Source organism: Apium graveolens, chromosome 2, assembly GCF_009905375.1.
Source record: "Apium graveolens cultivar Ventura chromosome 2, ASM990537v1, whole genome shotgun sequence".
Classification (NCBI taxonomy): domain Eukaryota; kingdom Viridiplantae; phylum Streptophyta; class Magnoliopsida; order Apiales; family Apiaceae; genus Apium; species Apium graveolens.
Window position 1 is genome coordinate 24,030,043 of NC_133648.1, and position 23,750 is coordinate 24,053,792.

General features: G+C 31.1%; 1 protein-coding gene across 4 annotated transcripts; it reads left to right on the forward strand.

Moving 5' to 3' along the window:
- The first annotated feature begins 871 nt into the window (after positions 1-871).
- LOC141707119 (RNA pseudouridine synthase 5) lies at positions 872-23,750 on the forward strand. Of its 4 annotated transcripts, none has more exons than XM_074510116.1 (18): positions 872-982; positions 10,755-10,871; positions 11,837-11,979; positions 12,512-12,649; positions 12,996-14,823; positions 14,912-14,969; positions 15,429-15,456; positions 15,542-15,588; positions 15,661-15,751; positions 16,128-16,293; positions 16,719-16,806; positions 18,693-18,777; positions 18,923-18,998; positions 21,531-21,598; positions 22,022-22,091; positions 22,901-22,979; positions 23,108-23,201; positions 23,412-23,750. In XM_074510116.1, the coding sequence occupies exons 5-18, from the start codon at positions 14,745-14,747 to the stop codon at positions 23,505-23,507; spliced, it is 1,125 nt and encodes a 374-aa protein (XP_074366217.1). In that variant the 5' UTR covers positions 872-982; positions 10,755-10,871; positions 11,837-11,979; positions 12,512-12,649; positions 12,996-14,744; the 3' UTR covers positions 23,508-23,750. The 4 variants fall into 4 exon arrangements, with proteins under 4 accessions (XP_074366217.1, XP_074366220.1, XP_074366218.1 ...); XM_074510119.1 differs by having other exon boundaries at positions 14,537-14,823; XM_074510117.1 differs by having other exon boundaries at positions 876-982; positions 10,755-10,796.

Consider the following 23,750-nt stretch of genomic DNA (forward strand, 5'->3'; position numbering starts at 1 on the left):
AATCATTACATTATTTTTTTAAAACTGTAGTATCACTAAGTTATACACCTATATGTATATTTGTGGCGCCCTAAAATCCGGGGTCAGGGATCTCGGAGGCCACTCCATCTCAATCACTATAAACCACATACCTCGCATCACAATATATAAATACTCACACTTTACGTCCCCACACTTATCACACACACACACTTACAGGTTATTGTTTTAGAAACGAACCATTCATTACTAGAGTAAATCAAACCACAAAGTGATAATTTTTTCAACCCAAAAGTAATTAAGTCTTACCGGGAAATATAACCTTTAAGTAAGGCTAGTCCATCGGCCAAATATAAATTTCTTATTTATTACCTTACATAAGTCATACTTATAAATAAGCCGAACTAAAAACAACTGAAAATCAATCTAGCTTATCCGGTCTACCTATGGTACAACACCAAACAACCTACGAAATAGCTGGTCATTTCCTACCTGTTTTCTGGCTGTGTGTCTCATGATAGGCATCTTGATTCACTGTTGTGTTGTGTCAAATTAAGAAAACAAGTGTGAGCTATAATGTCCAGCATAATAATGTACAGTATGAAATGACTGTATGATAAACTCAAGTAAAAACATTATTTATGATATTTATGATTTATTCAAAAATAGTTTTCAGTGGTGATACACACCTTCTTTTGAAAACAATTCTTTAGGGGATTTATTATCCTGCAAATACCTCAATGGTAAACCCAGCACCTAGGCTTGGGTTACGGTATTGCATCACAATTCCAATTGGAAGAATATGACATTCACTGGAGCCACCGCATACGATGATCAGTCATACTACGGAATAATAATCTTTTCTACATGTAGATGGACGATTCCCTTTTTATTATTAGTTATCACCCTGGGCACATTCGGGCCTTTTCTGTGTCCATCCCTCTCAGGTACACACTTTGCGTTTATCCCTCTCAAGACACGGTTTTGCATCCATCCCTCTCAGGTACGCATACTCCACATGTTTATCAGTATATAAGATACCTTCTCATGTGGTAGTAAATTGGTAGTCTCCCCAGTCCACGAAGTACTGGAGTCTACCCCTCCTTGTCCTTGTAAGAATCCCATCATATATCTGGAACATATATTAATCCCCAAACATATTGCTTATTGATAGGTACACCTGGTTATGTACGTATATATATGTACTTCCGAGAATTTTCGGAGGAAGTACTAAAGATGTGAGTTGACTGTTGTCAACATATTTGTTATATAAGGGGGAGTTTCTTTTGAAACTATAATCAAAATATTTAAAATAAGTCGAGATAATATTCTCCGACGATCTGAAATTATTCGAATGATTTTCCGAAAATCAAAAAGTATTTTGAATCAGGTTCTGTGATTTTTAAATCATAATTAAACCATTAAATAAATAAATAATTAAATATTAATCGTTAAATAATTAAACCTTGAATAATTAAACTTTTTAAAAGAATATTTGAAATAATATTCCTCAACTAATTTATGTTTAAATAATTTAATAATCTTTAGTATTTAATCGAGTCTGAAATAAATATTCATTGGAGAATACTTCTCCATAAATAATGAATAGTAGATAAATAGTTCTTGTTCGAACGATAAAGTATTCTCCAGTGAATATTTATTTCAGACTCGATAAAGTAAGTGGACGTTGAGTCCTTTTAAAACATACTACTATAGACTTTTAATCGTCCTATAATATCACTGGGATGATCACCGGGTTTTTATCTTAAAATCCCGACCGACTCTCGGTCTTATACTTATACGTCACGCTTAAAGCGGAATTAAACATTTTACGATACATACTTATCGTACAACATTGCTACATTATGCGAAAAATTCAATTATTACGTATCATGGCGAACATGGTATTTATGCAATGATAATAAAACAATTATTTCACAACACAACAGTAAATGGAGTTGAGTCTGTAAACTTGTCTGGGTATCTCGAGGTGAAGGATGCTCTAGGTTCTGCTCGGAAATCTATAATCATAAACAAAATTCATTTTCTTAGGTCCCGTTATATTCTACGGTGACTCGCACTCATGCACTACTTATTATACACCCTCTCAACTTATATTACCCTTATTATCTCTTTAAATCCTTATTCACATTATGGTCGCTTCCTTTCCCGAAGTACCTTAAGTCTGTTTTCATTTTCATCGTCGGCTCCGCTTATGGATTCTACGGTTTTCTAATCGCGCGGTCTCGGCTCCGGTACTTTTATAAAATTGAAACATCATTATTTTCACTTGAAATTTTTATGACAGTTAGAAAACTCAATTTACTACTCTCTTTAAAAATTTCATGATTTATAAACATTTTTAAGTTGATCCTTTATATTTTCAAAGTTCGTAACTCGTAGCAGTTTTTGTCGCGTAAATCACTTTTAGTAAAATGGCCATAACTTTTGATCCGTAAATCAGAATCACGCGATTCAAGTTCCTAAACGATCCTTATAATATTTTATATCATAATCATGGGTTATTTTTCAATAAAATACAGTTTAAATCTTCGGGACTTTCTGCAGAAACTTAAAGTTACGTTTTGTTCGTTTTAACGAGATTACGGTTACGATCGGAGTTTCGTTTATACCTTAAATCTTTGTACTACCACCAACAATCAACATATCATCATCACCACACTAACTCCTCTCAAGAATATCATGTTCTTGAGGCAGCAACAATCAACCTTAAATCTACTTAGCTAAACATCAAGATTACAACAATACTTCCACCAAAACTAGGTTTACAACTATGTTCTAAAAGGATCTTGAACTTAAATCTTAAATAAGGTTGGGTCAAAGATTTATATCTTTATTGAGTGATTGAGATGTGTTATTGATGATGGTGAAGTCTTGGGAGTGCTTAGTATGGCTTTTGGAAACCGAAACAACCATTAAAATCAAGAAACCAAAGAAGAGTTACTATTCACACTATTCATTATCATCTTTGTTGAATTTATTTCATCCATCAAACCTTGATAAAAAGAGTTCAAAGATTTATATTACCTTAGTTTGGTTGGTATGAAACTTGAGAATTAGTGGGAGGATTTATCCATGGCTAGAGCTTGAAGATTTGAAATTGATTTCTTCTTCTTTTTGGAAGAAGCCGAATGGAGAGTTTAGGGAGAGAGAGAGTGTGTGTTTTTGTGTTGCTTCTTGGGAGCTTCTTGAAAATAATGCTTGTGATATCTTTTATTTGATTGTTATTCTCTAGTTTAGATTCTAGGAATTTTATTCTTGTTGCCTAATCCTTGGACAAATACTAGCTAGCCTTTGTAGTTTACAAGCTAAGCTAATTAGCTTAGCCCCTTTAGCTTACTATTTGCTAGCCCTTGATTGATCATCCTATACCTTAGCTCACTATTTGATAAAATAATCATGGTTACTTTTCTACCATGGTTAGTTAGTGCGTTACGTTTATTTAATCGTTACGCGTTCGCTCGGTCGCTTAAACGTTTTCGTAATAATTTCTCGTAAACGGTTTGTGACGTAAATCATTTCATATTTATTCCTTATGTTTTGAATTATCATACTTGGACATTAATCCGTAGGGTTTTAAATTCGTAATTATATTGTGATTCCCGTAATCCTCGATGATTCGTAAATATGGTCGTTTTTCAAAGTTCGTTTTCTTCGAAAATTAATAGCGTTTACATACACTCATTTGGTACGCATAATCATAATATCAACTCTGAAACTCATTTTCTCATGCACAACATAGTGTGGGCTAAAAAGTTTTCCTCGTCAGTCAGGGTTACTATTCATTAAACGTTTTTACAAGGTCTCGAAAATTCGAGTTATTACAATATTAATAAGTATTATTAAAATTTCAAATAAATAAATCTCATAACTTAATTTTTTTACTTCAAATTATATTAAAAAATTATGTAATATTAAAAATAATCCGCGGGATTTTAGGCTCGTCTATACATTAAATGCTATTTAATGTTTGTCACCTTGACCTATCACTACACCATAAAATTCCTACTGTAACACCAAAAAAACGTTGTATTAGGGGGTAAATATGTTGCGCTTGCCCCATTTTTAAGCTAAGGTAACATTTTCTTAAAGATAGGTTTTTCCATGTTGCCTTAGGGGTCTAAGGTAACATCTTTGGTGCCTAAGGCAACATCGTGTTTTAACTTGTTTATATGTTGCCTTAGCTTGCTAATGCAACAGAAAGAGAGATCAATTATAACTTATTTTTTATGTTACCTTAGAGTTTCAAAATGTTTTTAAAAAATGGGACCCACATATAGGACCACAGTTATTACGTGGAATATGGGTCCCATTTTTTTGTATTGTAACATTTTATAAAGCTAATGTAACACTTTTCTAATAAAAAAATGAAAATTTGTTGTTGATATTTATGTAATCCCAAAAGCAAATTCATTAACCCAACGATCCATCCAACAATACCATTTCATAAAACCGATGTACAATTAAATGTACTATATCTAATACATCCCAAACTTCTTAATGTACTAAATACAAACATTACAAGTCTAATTTACGAGAATCGTAATTAACTCAACTAATCCGGCACTATCTGCATGATGGCAAACTTTACAGCTTTGGAGCTTCCTCTTTCTAGCTCATTTGAGACTCGCTCACTAGACGTTTTATGCAAAAACAAGTACATGTAATGTAAGTGACTGAAAATACAGTTGTCTTAGTAAAACTGATTTTCCCTTTGATAAGTTATGGCCCAATATATCATCATAAAAATGATATGAAGGATAATCGTAAAACAAAACACAGTTGTTACTACCTTGCTGCAGCTAAAAAACCAAGAGCTATCATCATTTCCCAACCATTGATACTGAGGCTGCCAAAAGAGAAAACATTTATTTCTTAAAATTAAATGATGATGCCAAATTATTACAGTGGAATTGTGTATAAATATATACCAGATGGAAAGGGCATCAATGGCAACTTCTGCATTCTTCATGTTCCCTGTCAAAAGAATTAGTATCGTGTTGTACCACAGTTCGAGGCTGCGAAAAAAATCACATTTCTAAAATTAACACGCAGAGTTTGTGGAATAAAAAATAATGATCATGGTTTATAAGAATATGTATCAAGCAACGGCCTTCAAATGACAGTTGGTGATGTGCTCATTGTGCAGAAAGGGTATAAAAAAAGAAATGCAAAATATTAGATGTGTTTGGACATGTCAAGAAGCATAATAACACTGTGTCTGGTAATCACGTTTATCAGCGAGCCAGCCAAAGTTTAAATGTAGGCAAGCTGTAAATATTGTGATGTGCACAAAAAGACATGCAAGCTCAGGAGAACAATAAACTGAAATAACAGAGCCATTTTCTCTAAGTACATTTGATACACTAAACCATGTCATACAATGCTCCGCTCATATATACTAATCCCTGAGAGAAGCTGACAGCTACATTGCTAAGTCAAGTTAAATTTGTACAAGTCAATGGATCTGTATATATCTTAAACTTTTTATACATCTGTTGCATATGCATGAGCCCAGTATTATACACTACGAAGTACATTTACATTTTAATTTCAAGACCAATAAAGACAGTACTTAATTCAACTTTCAATTGGCAAAGTTCCTTGGGAATATGGCAAAGTCTTACTAATATGGAGGTCCAATCGCTGTGTCCATTTCCATGCATTTGTGCGCCACATTTTTCACTAACAGGTTCACTGAGAATTACAAAATCTAGGCTTAATGTTGAACAGATAGAGCTCGTTAATGGAGATCAGGAGATTAGTTTTTCTTCCTAACCTTCTTATAGCAGAACAACAGAGGAAAACTATGTAGGAAGCCATAATGCCAGAATATAGAAGGCCTCTATTCACCTGCTTTAATCATCAGAATGTCAAAAAAACATAGCAGTTTCTTGCTCAAATATTTTTCTTAAAATATCTAATGAACTTGCGCATCATAAAAGTTGAAATAAGAAGAAAAAAAAGGAATGTGAAATGCACACCTTAGAACTGATTACTTATATATCTAAGACTTATTATATCTTTTACTTTTCTGGCTGCAACGCCAATATCTTACAGGCTAGCCATATCTTCCCTTGAATTGTAACTTGTATATCACTAAATTGTTCTAGCAGGGAGCCTAAGAGGCACATGACAGGGAGCATTGGTATGAGCCTGAGTATACCTTTCGGAACAACTTTAGATACATCATGGAAATAATAAAGAGATAAAATTGCAGAAGTCTAGACCAAAAGATAGTTTTTAATCTCACTAGACAAGGAAACTGGAAATACGTCAGTATTGCAACTTCAACAACCTACATTGCATAATCCATGAGAACTCTGAAAGAAACTCTGAGACTGCAAAACTTGAAAAATGAAATTAAAGAGTCAGTGTCCAATGTCCAGCAAAACTGACCGAATATAAAAGATTAGATAGTATTCTCGGAATATAGGTCTGTTAAAATGCATGACCATTCCAAGACATAAACCCAGTTCACGGAAAATAACATTTAATCAAAATCTAACACATTCTGTTGAGTTCAGAAATAAGGACATGTTAACTATAATGCAGATAAAGGAACTAGAACATTAGCTTAAAAAATCATATTTCATTTAAATTGTTCATAATAGAACACTTAGTCCAACACTGTTTCACACTTCAACATACTGCTATGTCGAGATATTCAATTATTCAAAGAGCGCATACTAATACTATCATTAATAATAATGTGTACAGTAGAAGCATAAGACATGAAAACAAGAGTGAAGATTAAAAAAAGACGTTACTTTTTCATGCAAGATATTTAGACTAAATTGTATATCCCTAAATTGTTCTAGCGGGGAGCTTAAGAGGCACATGACAGTGAGAATTGGTATGAGCCTGAGTATACCTTTTGGAACAAATTTAGATACACCATGGCAATAATAAAGAGATAAACTACAGAAGTTCAGACCAAAAGATAGTTTTTAATCTCCCCGAGTTTCTGCATACATATTTTTCAAACATATCTAGTGAGAACAAGTCATACCGTAGATATTAAGAAATTGAACTTGATGAATTATGATTAACAAACCTTGTAACCTTTTGGTGTAGAAGTAAATGCGCAAACAGTAAGGTAACCATTAGTTAAAGGGTGTTTGAAATGGGCATATTTTCTTATCAACTTTCTAGAAAAGAAGTTAGTTTATGAAATAAATTCACTCATGATATCACCAAAAAAAGGCGCAAAAGCTCCAAAAATACCAAAAATCAGAATCAAAATACCTAAAATTAAAACTCCAAAGCTCCAATTCTACCAAAGAAGACCCGAAGTCAAAGACATAGAAATTAGTTGAAGGCCCTAATTTAAACTAAAAAATTAAAACCCCATTTCTAAGAAGCCCTAATTTGAAGTTTTCAAATTAGGCACGACCGTAGCTTTGAATCAAATAATTTGTAGACTCATTGATCTAATTATGTAGTCGGTGTGAATAACAAAGAGCGAGAGAGTGAGAATTGGGACTGAGAAATCGGGGTTGGGAGAGAGACAACGGGGTTGGACAGAGACAGAGATGGGTCATAGATTATGGTAAGATAATGGTAGGGGGAGAGAGTGGTAGAGAGAGTAGCGACATAGTACAGAGAGAGAGAGTGCCGAGAGAGATGGGTAACGAGAGAGTGTGTGTTGAGAGAGAATGAGAGGCGGACTGAAAGAGAAGTATAACGAGGGAGATGTCAAATTTTTCAATTTGTCTAAAAAAATTGGGCGGCTTTTTGCCCAAAATTTCCCTCTCTCTGCAAATTACTTGGGCCCATAATTTGGATATATATTCAGGCCCAAACTGCAACAATTATGTAATAATTAATATTCAAATATTTATACAATTTTTATATATTTTAATATATTATATAAATTCGTATATTACATTTTTATATTTTTTTAGTTTTGTTATAAAAATATTGTGTATCATATATCTCTTATATTAAATTTGTATTAGTATATCGGCTTAGAATCTTGAAAAATGAGTTAAAATTAATATTTAATCTTAAAAATATTATAATTATGTTTTAATACTCTAAGGTGACACTTTGACAAAAAATGTTTCAAGCTACAACACTTTCTACCTAATGCAACATTAGGTTTTTGGCTAAGGTAACATAAAAACCACAATGTTAGATTAGCTCATGAGTACCATATCTAGGGTAACATATTAGGTAACATTCTTTAATGAGGGCGTTGCGATAGGACTTATATGGTGTAGTGTATGCGTAATTTAGATACTAAACGATATTAAATTATGAACGAGAGCGATATCTCGAAACAAAATAAATTTCTTTTTGTAAAAGCAAAACGAAAGCTTATTCTTGAGTCGACATTCTCAAGGATTTTCCGGAAGATATTACTCCCTTTGTCCCTCTCATTTGTTTTCACTTTCTTTTTTGGGACGTCCATTCCAATTGTTTACATTTCAAAAAATTTCAAAGATAGTAAAGTTTTAATAATTTTTAAAATAACATCTACCACTTCTCTCAACTATACCCACTTTTTATATATCATATTAATCGGTTCCAATACTTTACTCACTTTTTAAATTTTCCTCCACTACTTTATCATTCAATTTAAACTCCGTGTCCAAGTTAAATATAAATATTTGGGAGGGACGGAGGGAGTACTACAATGAGTATATTCTATAGTGCTACCAGCTTCTTGCATATCTACTCTTTCAGAACCTATGGTAAACCGTATCATCTTTTCTCCTTCCTTCTTCCTATTTGGTTGAATGCAACAGTTATGCATCATTTTTTTATTGCATTCAAATATTCTGAATTATTACTTAAAATTTAAGTATTATTATTTATAATATCAAATTGATAAATCAATCAAATATAATTTATTTTACATCTTATAGGGCAATATAATTTTAATAAATATTATTTAAAATATTATACATTTTATATAAAATCAAATTTTTATCGGGACTAATTAAAATGCCTCAACTTTTATGTGGGTCTAAATAAATTTAATGCGCTAATATATACTTTTGCAAATTGTATACATAAAATATAACATAATAGTTGTCAATTAACATATTTTAAAATAACTTATATAGAGTATTTATATTTATTTTTTCAAAGTTTAAAGTGCGAAGTGTCGCCGTAAGGCGGCGCTGAGTGATATTGAACTAAATTGTATATCAAAATTCAGTTATTTTGAATATAACTATATAATTTTCATTTGTCTATAGTATATATTTACCGTTTGACAATTAATGTAATTTATGTGATTTTAAATTTTTTACATCAAACTGTGTCGAGAAAGGAAATATTTTAATTTTATTATCTTTTTTTTTGAAGAATTAATTTTATAATGTTTAAAATTGGAGGTGTGAGTTTAAGGTGGCTATCAGTAATATTAAAATAAACTTTTTAATAAAAGGTGTCGGTTGCAAAATAATGTTAATGCAATAATATATACTTTTGCAAATTGTATACATCAAATATAACATAATAGGCCCGCAAGGGTTGGCTCAGCTACTTAAAACAGGGGATAACTATCCTCTTGGTCAAAGGTTTGAATCCCACGAGAGGAGAATTTATGATTATGCCTTCTAAGCCAGAGCCTATCGCTTAAATGCGGTTTACCTTGGTTTACGTGGTTTGCTGGCTATTGCGTGAGCCCGTAGGGTTTACCCAGTGCGCGCGCCCGAAGAGTAGCGGCTGCGGGTTATTTACGATAAAAAAAATTAACATAATAGTTGTCTATTAGATATTTTAAAATAACTTATGTAGAGTATTTATATTTATTTTTTCAAAGTTTAAAGTGCGAGGGGTCGCCGTAAGGTGACGCTGAGTGATATTGAACTAAATTGTATATCAAAATTCAGCTAATTTGAATATAACTATATAATTTTCATTTCTCTGTAGTATATATTTTACTTTTTGACAATTAATGTAATTTTTGTAATTTTAAATTATTTTACATCAAACTTTGTCGAGAACAATAATATTTTAATTTAATTATCTTTTTTTGAATAATTAATTTTATAATGTTTAAAACTGGAAGTGTCAGTTTAAGGTGGTTATCAATAATATTAAAATGATTTTTTAATAAAAAAAATTCGTTGCAAAATAATTTTAATGCAATAATATTTTACTTTTGCAAATTGTATACATCAAATATAACATAGTAATTGTCAATTAACGTATTTTAAAATAACTTATGTACAGTATATACATTTATTTTCAAAGTTTAAAGTGCGAGGTGTCGCCGTAAGGCGACACTGAGTAATATTAAACTAAATTGTATATCAAAATTCATCTTTTTTGAATATAACTATATAATTTTTATTTGTATATAGTATATATTTACCTTTTGACAATTAAGGTAATTTATGTAATTTTAAATTTTTTTACATCAAACTGTATCGAGAAAAGAAATATTTTAATTTTATTATCTTTTTTTTTGAAAAAATAATTTTATAATATTTTAAATTGGTGGTGTCAATTTAAGGGGGCTATCCTCTCAAATACTATGGTTATCTCTCACATTATAAGGTTCGTCTATATGTTATTTCTAAATAATAATGTCTACTTTATTATTTAGGCCTACGCTCTTTGTGTATTTTTTTCTACTAATATATATGTGTCCACATGGTTTGTTTACATCAATAGTTGTTGCTTACATATTTGCTGAAGGTTACTTTATATTATTACATTTATCCCGATGTCTATGAATTAAGGGTTTAGGAAGAAAGATAGTTTTTCATAGCATAATTGTTGAATCATTTCAGGGAAAATTATTTAAGGAGCTACTGGACCAGTCAAGAGAAAAGGTACAAATTTACATCTTCAATAGTTTGCATCAAAAAAAGGAAGTAATGTTGGAGAATCAAAATTTATATCGACGGGTATTTCAACTATCCTTATATTACTTCTATGTCATCTGTGTCGTTTTCAAACCTGATTAGCATTTGATAACGTCATATTTTTTGTTAGAGCCCTCATCTCCCTTTATAATCTAACTAAAGTAAGTTATAAGGTTAATATCTAAAACAAGTGCATATATTGCATCTGTTTATGTAGATATTTGGTTATTGTTGCAATTTCGTCAATATTATTTTGTGTATGATGCTTCATGCACAGGTAATCTTAGATTTATGTGAAAAGCTTAAACATGATATCGGTTTTAAGCATGTTGAAGGGGATTTTGACTCACAATAAGAAAATGGTTATCAAAACAACTTGATAATTATCACACGCTGCTCAAGCATATGGGAGTAAAAAAATGTGGTATCAGTGATACACATACTACATTATTTTTTTATTACTTATTCTTCTATTTCTTTTTATTTTGACATTATTAGTGGCAACTTTAAATACAACATATCTTCTAAATATTTCAGAATTTAATTTTTTAAGGGGAACTAATGAATATACTTTCTATCCGGGTGATTATGCTATCGATGTGCGCATTTTTTATACCTATATCACTTTCATCACCCTCAAATGCAAGTTACGCGTGACCGGTTATATTGTTACATTTCTTACTGTGTTAGACACAATATTCATGAAGCAAGTTTTCTAAACTCTCAATTATATTCTTTGTGATTACAATTGACAGAGAATATTATGGATACACAAACTCTCAGTCAATTAATCAATGAAAATAGTGCATATCTGTTTAAAAGTTGAAAATATTAGTAACTCTACCATAATCAACTTCGTTTAAATGTACTCTATATTTACATGCTTGGGCTCTCAACCTATACTCAAACATCAAAAGAATATAATAGAGATACACATTCCTGATTTTCTCAAATATAAATTGAAGTTTCATATTAATTTATTAAGTTTCTCCTCTTTTTGCATTCAGATATGAATGACCATCATCATTTTTCCGCTTTGGATGCTACTCAAGTAGCTTGGAAATTGAAGGTTCGAGTGACAAGAGTGTGGATATCAAGGAATAACCGTGGGGAGGCAGTCAGGCACAATCTTATTCAGTTGGACTGTGAGGTGTGATTTAATTATATCAGTTGCATTCGAACCATTGTTCACATCTCTTGGCGCATACTTTGCATATTAACATCATAATTTTAATCATGATGATGAGAAATCATGATTTCTTCTGCAACAAGATATGAATTAAGATCATGATATGTTCCTAGATTTCTACTTCATCAGTATATGAATCAGTATCAGGATATGAATCAGGGTTTGTTAGCATCAGGATTAGAATCATGATTTGATTACAATCTTAACTTTTAAATAGATTCTCCATGATTACAATTCACAGAGAATATTATGGCTACACAAATTCTCAGTCAATTAATCAATGAAAATAGTACATATTTGTTTAAAAGTTAAAAAGATTATGCAACTCTACCATAATCAATTTCGTTTTACTGTACTATATATTCAAATGTCTGGGTTCTCAACCTATACTCAAACATCAAAAGAAGGTAATAGAGGTACACATTTTTTATTTCCTCAAATATACATTGAAGTTCCATAGTAATTTATTAAGTTTCTCCTCTCTTGCATTCAGATATGGACGACCATCAGCATTTGTCCGCTCTGGATGTTACTCAAGTAGCTTGGACATTGAAGGTTTGAGCGACAAGAATGTGGATATCAAGTAATGATCGTGGGGAGGCAGTCAGACACAATCTTATTTTGTTGGACTGTGAGTTGTGATTTAATTGTATCAGTTGCATTCGAACCATTTCTCACATCTATTGGAGCATACTCTGCATATTAACATCCTGATTCTAATCTTGATGCTGAGAAATCCTGATTTTTTATGCAACAAGATATGAATCAGGATCAGGATATGAATATGGTTTGTCAATATCAGGATTAGAATCAGGATGTGATTATAATTTTAACTCTCAATTATATTCTCCATGATTACAATTCACATAGAATATTGTGGCAAATTCAACATCAGGATTAGAATCATGATGTGAATATGCATAGTATATTGTTTCATATCTATGTTTTTAGTTAACTTTTTTAAAAAACATTTGCAGAACACACATATGCTTGCAATCGTGCCATTAGCTATTTGGAATCAATTTGTGATTTCCATGACATCTATTGTTCAAGAGCCTTCCAACAAATCTTTTGGAAAACTGGAGAATCATTTTGCAAATTATAGAGTATTGATATGGATCTGTGTTGATAAAAGAAATATTTTAATTGTATAATGTTTAAACTACGAGGCGTCGCAATAATATTAAAATACTTTTGAATAAAAAAAATTCTTTAGCAGAATAATGACTTTTGTTTTAATGCACTAATTTATATGTTTTGTATATGTATTCAGGTAAAACATTGTGGTTTTCAATTCAACAGTTTTAAAATAACTTATATTAGTATTTATATCTTTTAATTTTCAAAATTTTAAACTGCGAGGGGTCGCCGTAAGGCAACGCCGAGTAATATTGCACTGTTTTTTTTATATTTAAGTTATATATATAGAAATACAGTTAGAGAGTAATTGATAAAAATTGATTTCGAATTAACATGTGCAAGCAATATATGTAGAAATGTAATATTGTAGTTTTCAATTCAACTGTTTTAAAATACTTATATTGTGTACTTTCATTTTTTTTAATTTTTTTAATTTTAAACTACGAGGTGTCGCCGTTAGGCGATGCCGAGTAATAATAACTAATTTTTTTATATTTAAGTTATATATATAGAAATACAGTTAGAGAGTAATTGACAGAAATTAATTTCAAATTCATATGTTTAAGCAATATATATAGAAATGTAACATTGCAGTTTTTAATTCAACGGTTTTAAAATAACTCATATTGAGTATTTACATTTTTTCAGTTTTCCAAATTTTAAATTACGAGGGGTCGCTGTAAGGCGACGCCGAGTAATATTGAACTAATTTTTTATATTTGAAATTTATATACAGAAATACTGTTAGAGGAGTAATTGACAAAATTGATTTCGAGTTCACATGTTTAAGCAATATATGTAGAAAAAACATATATGTGAAAAAATATTGGTTAACTGAAAAAAAACTTAAACAATATTTATAAACTGAAAAAACTGTGTAAATAATATTTATTGACTGAAAAAGTGAACGATACAAAATAAAATATAAACAAAATATCAACACCTATCTAAATTGAATTAATTATAAATTAATGACAAAATATATAAATGAAATTGTATAATTTAAAATATTTTTAAAATAAATTAAAGTTTAATGAGCCTATCTACTCTTTCAGAATCTACGGTAAACCGTATCATCTTTTCTCCTTCCTTCTTCCTATATTTGGTTGAATGCAACAGTTAGGCATCATTTTTTTTATTACATTCAAATAATCTGAATTATTACTTAAAATTTAAGGATTATTATTTATAATATCAAATTGATAAATCAATTAAATATAACTTATTTTACATCTCATAGGGCAATATAATTTTAATAAATATAATTTAAAATATTATACATTTTATATAAAAATCGAATTTTTATCGGGACTAATTAAGATGCCTCAACTTTTATGTGGGTCTAATTAAACTTTATCCGGGATTTTTCGAAATTCAGGCGAAGCAAGATTTTCACGAAGAAGTAAGGTCGGTTTGGAGCCCTCGGCCAGGCCTGGCTTTTTCCTAGATGGGCTTTTTTTGTAATGTTTTTCAAATCGGCCGGAATTTCGGCCCTCTGAATTAATTCTTTGAAGATTTCTATTTTGTATGTAAGCAATATATTAAGTAGCAGAATCTATATCCTCAGTTCTTGAACTAACAGTGAAATGCGGACAATCGGAGAACCCTGGCCGGAATTAAACGACGGCCTCTTCTATTCCGATCGCGTCCGACCCTCTGATTCTGGTATTTTATATCTATGTAACTATTTTTATATTTTCTCTTACATAAATTTGTGTAATCATTATTCTAACTCACTACATTATATAAACAGGTCTCACACTTGTTGATTTTTACTCCACCAAGTACAAGAGTTCAGCTCCTTTGCAAGGGTATATTATCTTCTTTTTTAAATTACAATTGAGTTTAATTTTCTCTGGTGAACGAGAGTCGAAACCAGAACTCGTGACATTGTGACAACAATAGAGAAACCCTTACGAACTGACCCACAGAAAGTAGTGTTTATAAGCTTCAGATTTTGCAATTAAAGTTGTTGTTCCATATATTGATATTGTATGAGTTTTGGAGTTGTGGCTTTATAGTTGGTAGTATCTCGCGTAATTTAAGTTGTCTAGAATCAAAGGTGCCCCTGCCTTCTGCTACGATAGAGTTCAATTCGTAACTCTTATCTCCCCTATGCTTGAAACCGTATCAACTTCCGAAATATGTTGAATAATAGTAATGCATTAGGGTATATAGCTTTATGGACCTACACTTTGCCCACTCCTGAGTGCATGTTAATGTTAGTGTGCAAACTCTAATTTTTTTCTTTTTTAATGAATGACTGACAGATGGTTGCAGAGAATCGAGAATGGACAGGTTAGTTTTCAAATTGTCATAAATGTCTTTTGATTGTCTGGGGTTGTAGAAACTAGTGTTTCTCAAAGTGCGAATTCCCTTGCAGATAACCGTTGATGGCACAATTGTTACAGACCCTACCAAAGTTCTAAGGTATTGTGGTATATTGGTTTGATTTAGTAGTTAGTACATCTTTGTACTGTTTTTTGATAAGCTTGATTCTAGTGCTGCTTCAGAATTGCAATATCACCGACTTCCTTGGAGAGAACCTGATGCACCATACTTGCTTGGAGTTCTATTTGAAGATGATCATTTGGTATATAACAAACTTCAGTCTCATCGTACAGAATCTAATATATGTAGTTGCTTATTTTTTAAAGTTTGAAGTTTATGTATGCAGATTAATAGGAAGTTAAATAGGGTCGGCATCTAAGTCTTATCAGATATTTATCTGAATATAGTTTTCATGGCCTTTCTTTGGTTCTCCTTCTGTTTCTCAGAAGAAGTTGTATTGTAATCTTCTATTTTACTTTAGGATCCACAAGTATGACGAAAAGAAAAACCCTTTGCACGCTATCTTACAAATGTGGCTCTAATGAGATGATTTGTGTGTAAACATAAGATATATAGATGTCAGGGTCACTTATTTGATGGTTGCTTGTTTAATGTTGAGGTGTATATACTGTATGCAGATTGCACTAAACAAGCCATCCGGTCTCCAAGTTTTACCGGGAGGACTATTCCAGCACCGGACTGTTTTGACTCAATTACAGTGGCACGCTAGCAAACAAAGTTCTATATTTGCATGTCAACAGACAAACCCTGTCCCTGTTCATCGTCTTGGAAGAGGTACATCAGGTATGTTCTCAGTATCATATTTGTATCTGACCAAATTAAGCACAATTAAGATTATAGTTGAAAAATTCTGTATTTAATTAATAACATAAATAGTATGAAATAATATTGATGATTTTCCGAAGTATATGGACGGAGATATTAATGGTTAAAAGGTACTATTGTGCTTTTAAGAACTGTATTCATGTATTTGGATTTTGGATACATTACTTTATAGTTGGAGGACAACAAGAATTTCTTTTATTTCCTGCCTCATAAACCTATGGAGGCTGTTAGACTATTATGACTGCTACGCTCTAAATTTATTTGTGGATAATATTCATACTAATTCTTTACTTGTGATGAATTTAACTAATTTCTTATCTTTTTATGTAAAATAAAAAATGGTAATCCTGCAATTGTCTCCCCCCCCCCCCTTTTTGTCTTAGGAATATTGCTTTGTGCAAAGACAAAGCTTGCAAAAGCTCGTATATCGGCATATTTTGCTGATGGAACCTCAACTGTTGGGAGTACGAGGTCAGAGACATGCTATATTATTTCCGTGCACTTAAAAAATGCTTATTTGTGATTATGTCCAAGTGCAATTATGTCTTACCTCTAGAAAATAGTCAAACGATAGTATTTTCTGATTTTCCATCAGTTGTTTGATTTAGAAAAATATATTACTGATTTATTTAATTTTGGCTCCATTTGTTTACAGGAAAATAATCTGAGCTTGGAAAATAATTTTCTGGAATATAATTTGCTAAGAATAATTTATCCCACAATATTTTTCCGAAAAATAATTTAGCTTTCTTTGTGAAGTTCTAAATCATTGTTTTAATGAACTGTTCCAAGAATCTGGAAAATGTTTACCCTAATATGATAACAGTTTCCGAATATTCTCCTTAGAAAAACAATTTATTATCCTTGAAATACACAGAGAAATCAGGATTATATTTGTCTTAGACCAAACAAATGGATAATCAGAAATTTGTTTTAGCCAAACTAAACAGAGTCTAGAAGATCATTAAAATATATTTTGAATCGATATTTTTTACAAAACTGATGTAGCTCAAGTCCAAAATATTTAGGTGCATGGCATGCTCAACTAAAAAAACTACTGTATGAAGTTGTTTTTGTTGATGGCTTTTGACAATCAAATCTTTGTGTAGTTGTGGACCCTTGGGAGTTAAGTTCATCTGTTATTATATCCGTTTAAAACTGAATCTTTTCTTTCAGTATGTGACAACCACGCAGTAAATATATGCATGTATGGAACCACATGGTAAATAAACGTATATATTACATCCTTGATAAAATATAAACCTTAGACTTAGACCACCTTCGTTTAGTCCCCCCCCCCCCCCGAAAAGTATATGAAAAGAAACAACAATGCATTTTTCTGGTCCCTGAAGGTTTTGGCAAATTCTTCAGCACCCGTCATTTAAAAAGCAGGTTTTGTTAGATCTTTTTGTTTTTATTCTCAAAGCTGGCTGTAGATATGAAATTGGTGAGCGATCCGATAAATTTTGATTGAATATTTATTATTCTAATCAAACTGGATAAAAACAATGTTTGCTAGGTAAGAGTAGGAAAAGCAGAATCTTGGGAGAGAAAAATAGAGAGGTACTGTCACAGATAGAGCAGTTAGGGAGAGAGAAATAGATGTAGGCCTATCCTACTTGTTAATAGACATACTTATATTCAACATAATAACATTTCTTTGTACTTACTAATACTGCTCTTTTTAAGTTCTGAAGTCAACACTAGCAGACTTGGCACAAGAAAAATGTAACATTCTACGTATTTACTAATACCGATACTGATATTTGTAAGCTCTAAAGGCAGCACTAGTGGACTTGGTACATAGGCAATATGGCTGAAGGACTTGCTCTAATAAAGTTATAATAATACTAATAGTTTGACCAATCAATGAGTGTCCGAGAAAGTTAATTGAGCTTCATAGGGTATGTTTAAATGTTAATTTGGCCTTCTCCTGTAGTTTTTTCTTAAAATATGGGACTGGATTGTATTTACACAAATGAGATATTGACTGAAGTTTTTACTGGACTACAATTTTGTTTGCTGGTCCAGGAGTCCAGGAAAGAAAGCATTATTATCTGGTTACATGACCTATTAGGCTACTACAATCCTAGAACTTGTGGTAATTTTTAAGAAATTGACATGTTTTAGGTTGTAGCTCTTACATGTTCAAATTTTGTCTGTAAGTCTGTCATTATGATGCCATTTTTTTTTTGGTTTATGCAAAGTGAATAAAATTAAGGGATAGGTGTTTATTCTTTTCTAATTTATTTACCAATGGAGTTTCTTTCTTGAAATTAGCGAGTTACTGGAGATTACTCTAGAACCGCTCACTCTAAGTTTTACTTTTACTGAGGAAATACTCTCGATGTTTACAGAATTGAAGATGCAGATATTAGTAAAACTAGGAAAATCTCAAAGACATACCGGGCATTAGCAAGTGGTATTCTTCGTGAGAATGAGGTGAAATAATTTTTGTGCAGCCATTAATTTTTCAGCATGATAATTTAGGATCTCTCAAGTTTCTACTTTCTAGTGATTTATATATATTTGCCTCTTTCCCTTATGCACAAATAATTAAACATATTAATAGTACTATGCTAAATAGGTTATCATCAATCAGCCAATTGGGATGCTAAAATATCCTGGAGTTGCTAAAGGATTATATGTTGCTTCACCATCAGGTTTTCTTATCCTTCCATGTTATTTGTAATACAAAAGGCTATGTGATACAGGACAAGAGTTGAAAACAAAATCTAAATATGTAAGTTTCATGGATTAGTCGCAAATAATGTACTACCTCTAGGTTTACTTTTTCCCCCCTAGGCTTACTCGAGTGCAAAAGAACCTACCTCTAGGATTTCCCAATGGCAGAAGAGAGAAAAACCTTATGAATCACAGCCCAAGAAAAGACAAAAATCTCAATTTTAATTATCAAAGAGTACATCTTATATAGGGGAGGATAACACTGATACAAATCTATTAAAAGATTTAATATATATATATATATTATAAATAGGAAATAATGGGGAGATGGTAATAATTTAGAATATTATAAATATATGGTTTATTTCCGTTGTTAGGAGATATTAAATGTGTTGACCAAGTCTTGTATACATATTAGATTATTATGAATGAGAATGTATAACCTTGAGAGCATATTTCATCAGGATCCTAGCAATTGGAATCAACTTCTGTTTTTTAATCAAGAATCCACTAACATTGTTATATAGGGTGTTGGCCTTTTTTAGCACAATATAGGGTTAAAATTCCCAAAACAGCACAAGTTTAGAAAATGGCCTTTTATGGCACAGAAAAAACAATTTTAACCCACTTATTTTAAAAACGCAAAAATTAAAAAAAAATTGTGTTACTGGTGTAGTGGTGTTAGGTATCCAACATTGATTTTTAACTTAAAATACTCGAGGAGTACCACATTTCTATGTTACATTTCTTAGAAGGGAAAATGAATTTTTTCGTCACCCAACTTATTGTGTGTTTAAAAACTTACCACACAACTATAATTTTTTTTGTTTTACTCACTAATGTTAGGTTCGGATTTTTTTTAGTCACTAACGTTATGTTCGGATTTGATTATTAGTATTTTGTCAATTTTCTATAGCATTATTAAAATATAGTGATAACTAGTACAAAAAGTGTCATATGTGTCTTATAGAAAAGCTTATATGTGTCTGAGTTTGCTAGATGCATATGGAGAAGTCGTATAATATCTGAATTATATACGTATGTTATAGAAAGAACGCATATTTTTTTAAACATCTGGTCAGAACAGATGTATATACATTGTAAACAGACGCATAAAATCAGTTCATATACGTCTGTTACTTTTTAGGTGGGGTACTAAACTCAAAACCAAAATTATTAGGAAGAGGCATCGCAATCCGTACTAAAATTATTGGGAAATAAAAAAATAAAAAATTCAATATAATCAAATTAGCAAACTGATCATAAAGTACTTATAAAAAAATTAAAAAATTACATATCAATATTTTACCAAACGACACTTTCAAAAACCCAATGAAATCACCAATCACAACTCCTTCATGCAACTCTTACCGACCCAAAATCAAAACTATAAACCCGTTCATTCTAATAGAATTGTGAAACAAGTATATATATAAACACAAAAATATAATAATTTTGTAATAATGTGAATTTGGTATGAAATCAAACAACTCTCACAAGATATTTATCTTACAAACATAGTTTTATAACTTATTTTTAAGATTTTTTTTTGTATATAAAAATTTAAACGTTAAATTATTATTTAGAAGAAAAAAATTAAAAATAATTCATGAAACTACATCTTTTAGGAGCCTTAAAATACTTGTCAAACTCTCATCACCAAGGTAAACGTCTTGGGGACATATGAAGTACTATATATAAAGATATAGACATATATCAAATCATTAAAATATTACAGACTACCACTATATTTTAATATTTTAATAAAGCTACCAAAAATTGACATAATGCTAATAATCAAATCCGAACCTAACGTTAGTGACTAAAAACAAATACGAACCTAACATTAGTGAGTAAAAGAAAAAAAATAATAGTTGAATGGTAAATTCCTAAAAACACGATAAGTTGGGTGACGAAAAAATTCATTTTCCCTTCTTAGAAATGCTGCTGGACTTTGCGTTTTGTTCATTTTTATCAACTGATTCCTGCATGTGAGTTGTTGGTCAAACTTCGCATAAAAACTAAATAAAAAGCAAATGGTGGGAGTGGAACCCACACCCGCGTGTTACTCTGTACTCAACATCTACTGCACCAAAACACAGTTTTGTTAACAACTCTAAGCGCAAGTTCTTTTTATGTTTCTTAGTGCCAAAAGGGCCTTCTATTATTTAGATTTTTTTTTTTGCATTTTAACTTCAAATTGTGCCAAAGAAAACGGGCCTTTTCTTCATTAAATACAGAAGAAATTCATTTTATTACTCTACCGTGACTTAGATATTCCTAATAATCGACTTTTTTAATATATATATATATATATTTAAAAATAAATTCATTATAAATTACAATAACTATTTTCTTAAATAATAGTATAAATAAATAAAAAATTAATCTTGTAATAGTTGGCTCAGCATCATTACTTCCATTGAATTTTAATGATTATACAATTTCACATTGTAAGGTGAGTTGCATTATTTGTTTCTCACGTGTTCAAAAAATTTATTCTTTGACAGGAAAATTGGCTCTAAGCAAAGTATGTGTTCTTGAGAGGAATATACAATATAACTGCACATTGGTGGAGGTACTACGTCAGACAGTTATAACTATTTCTTGTACTCCCTTTTTCCATATACATTGACCACATATCCTTTCTCCACTGTCCCATTGTTTTTGGCCACAGAAAAGTCAACAAATAAACTTACTCCTTTTTGTGAACGCAATTGAAGTGATTATGTTGACTTATATATCTTTTGTGGTACCAATATCTAGCACCATCAACACGGGTAGATGGAGTAAACCTATTTTTCCTCAACGAGTTTGGAAATATTATGAATTACTTTTTTTTTTAAATATTGTAGCATGTTTGGTAACGATAAACAATTGATGAAGTACTTAGTATATCAAAGAGACAAGTGCCAAAGAAATTTTTAACTATATTAAATATTGTCCCTCACATAACCAATTTGATATTTATGTATGTTTTATGTATTCCGGTGGCTGACAGGTTGAAATACAATCAGGAAGGCCACATCAGATTCGCATTCATCTTTCTTTTATTGGGCACCCGCTGATAGGTAATCTTTAGAAGCTTTACATCTTTTTAACTTTAACACTTGAGTCCTTATAAATGTTATAATTCACAGATTGTTTGTTAAATTGTGAACCGTCTTGTCTAGGGGTGGGGGATTTTGGGATTTAGGGTAGTAGATGTTACATTTTCTTATGTAATAGTTAGGAAAAGTAACACTGTAAATTGGTCTGGAATGTATTTGGTTTGGTCTTTGTTTTATAAGTATAATATCTTTTGTTTAAAGAATATAATGTATTTGATCCAACTAGTTGGTGAGGTTAGTTGCCTGCTTGGCATTGAGGCTCACTCTTTAGTTTTCCGTGTTATCATGTTTATTAGCACGTTCAAGAATTATTGGTAGTTCGCATCAGGTGTTCATCCTTCTGCTTTTTATATATTTTTCCCAATTAAAATTTTGGGAACTGACATAAGCTTGGATAATGACATTGGTCTAAGATTCGTATTATGTTTTGACTACTGGGATCATAAATACTTGGTGAATTCATTGTTGCATTCTAATTTTATTAAAGCATTTGTTTAGAATTTTATTTTGTATTGAAGATAATTGTTGGAAAAAAATTGTAGTAATTGTCCAAGTAGATTGTCCCGCAATGTTATCAAGTACTTTTTTAATTTCAGATGGTCCTTATTTTATGCATGAACTTTTGTTTGTTCGAATATCATAGCTAAGTTTCTTATAATATAATATGCGTCACGATTTGTTAACACACTGTTAGACTTTTGTTTTAAATTACGTTTCTTATATCTATTATGTTAATGATTAGAGTGACTGACATTTTTTCCACTTTACAGGTGATCCTTTATATGTTACTGGTGGACAACCTCAGTGTTTTGATCCTGAATCTGTAGAAGAAAGTTTTGCTCAAGATGGGTATATATTTGGGATCCACTTTGTTTTCTGTTTATTCATATTTACTTCACTAACAGAGAAAACTTTCTGATCTGAGCTAAATTTCTTCCTTCTTCACTGAGACAATTTATTTGTTCTTATATTTTCAGAGGGTACCAGAGACCTTTAAAACCTGTTCCAGGAGACTGCGGCTACCACTTGCATGCACATCGATTAGTTTTTTCTCACCCATTTACAAATAAGGTTAGATAGGAAGATTACAATCAAGTCACCTCGAAACTTCCAGGGTTATGCCCTTGGTTCAAATCTGATAAGATCACCTTTCATGCCAGTATCTGATCAATTTGTTTTCACTATTGCTGAATGCTGATTTTAGATTCCGCATTGGCATGTTTGTAGGACAATCAACTCAATAATTTATAATTTTTTTAATTCCGGAAAGTAAAATTGCAGGTTACAGAAATAATTGTACCCCTACCATCAATATTGCAAACACAGAAAGAGAGCAAAGAAATTGAACACTCTTCTTCCGTACAAGATACCAAGTAGCAATTAGGGCCGCCTCGTGAGTCTTGAGGATGATCTTGCTCAACAACTTTGTAGCCTATTTTAATTATTTATTTGTTTTTCAGTTGCTCTTTAAGATAAGCTATGATGATAATGCAGTATTACTTAGTAATCATTCGGAATTATCAATTATGTATAAAAAAAGTTCCCAAATGATGATGCGATAGATGACGTGACAGTATGCACTATTTTAATTAGGCGTTTTAATGTAAATTTATGAGTGTC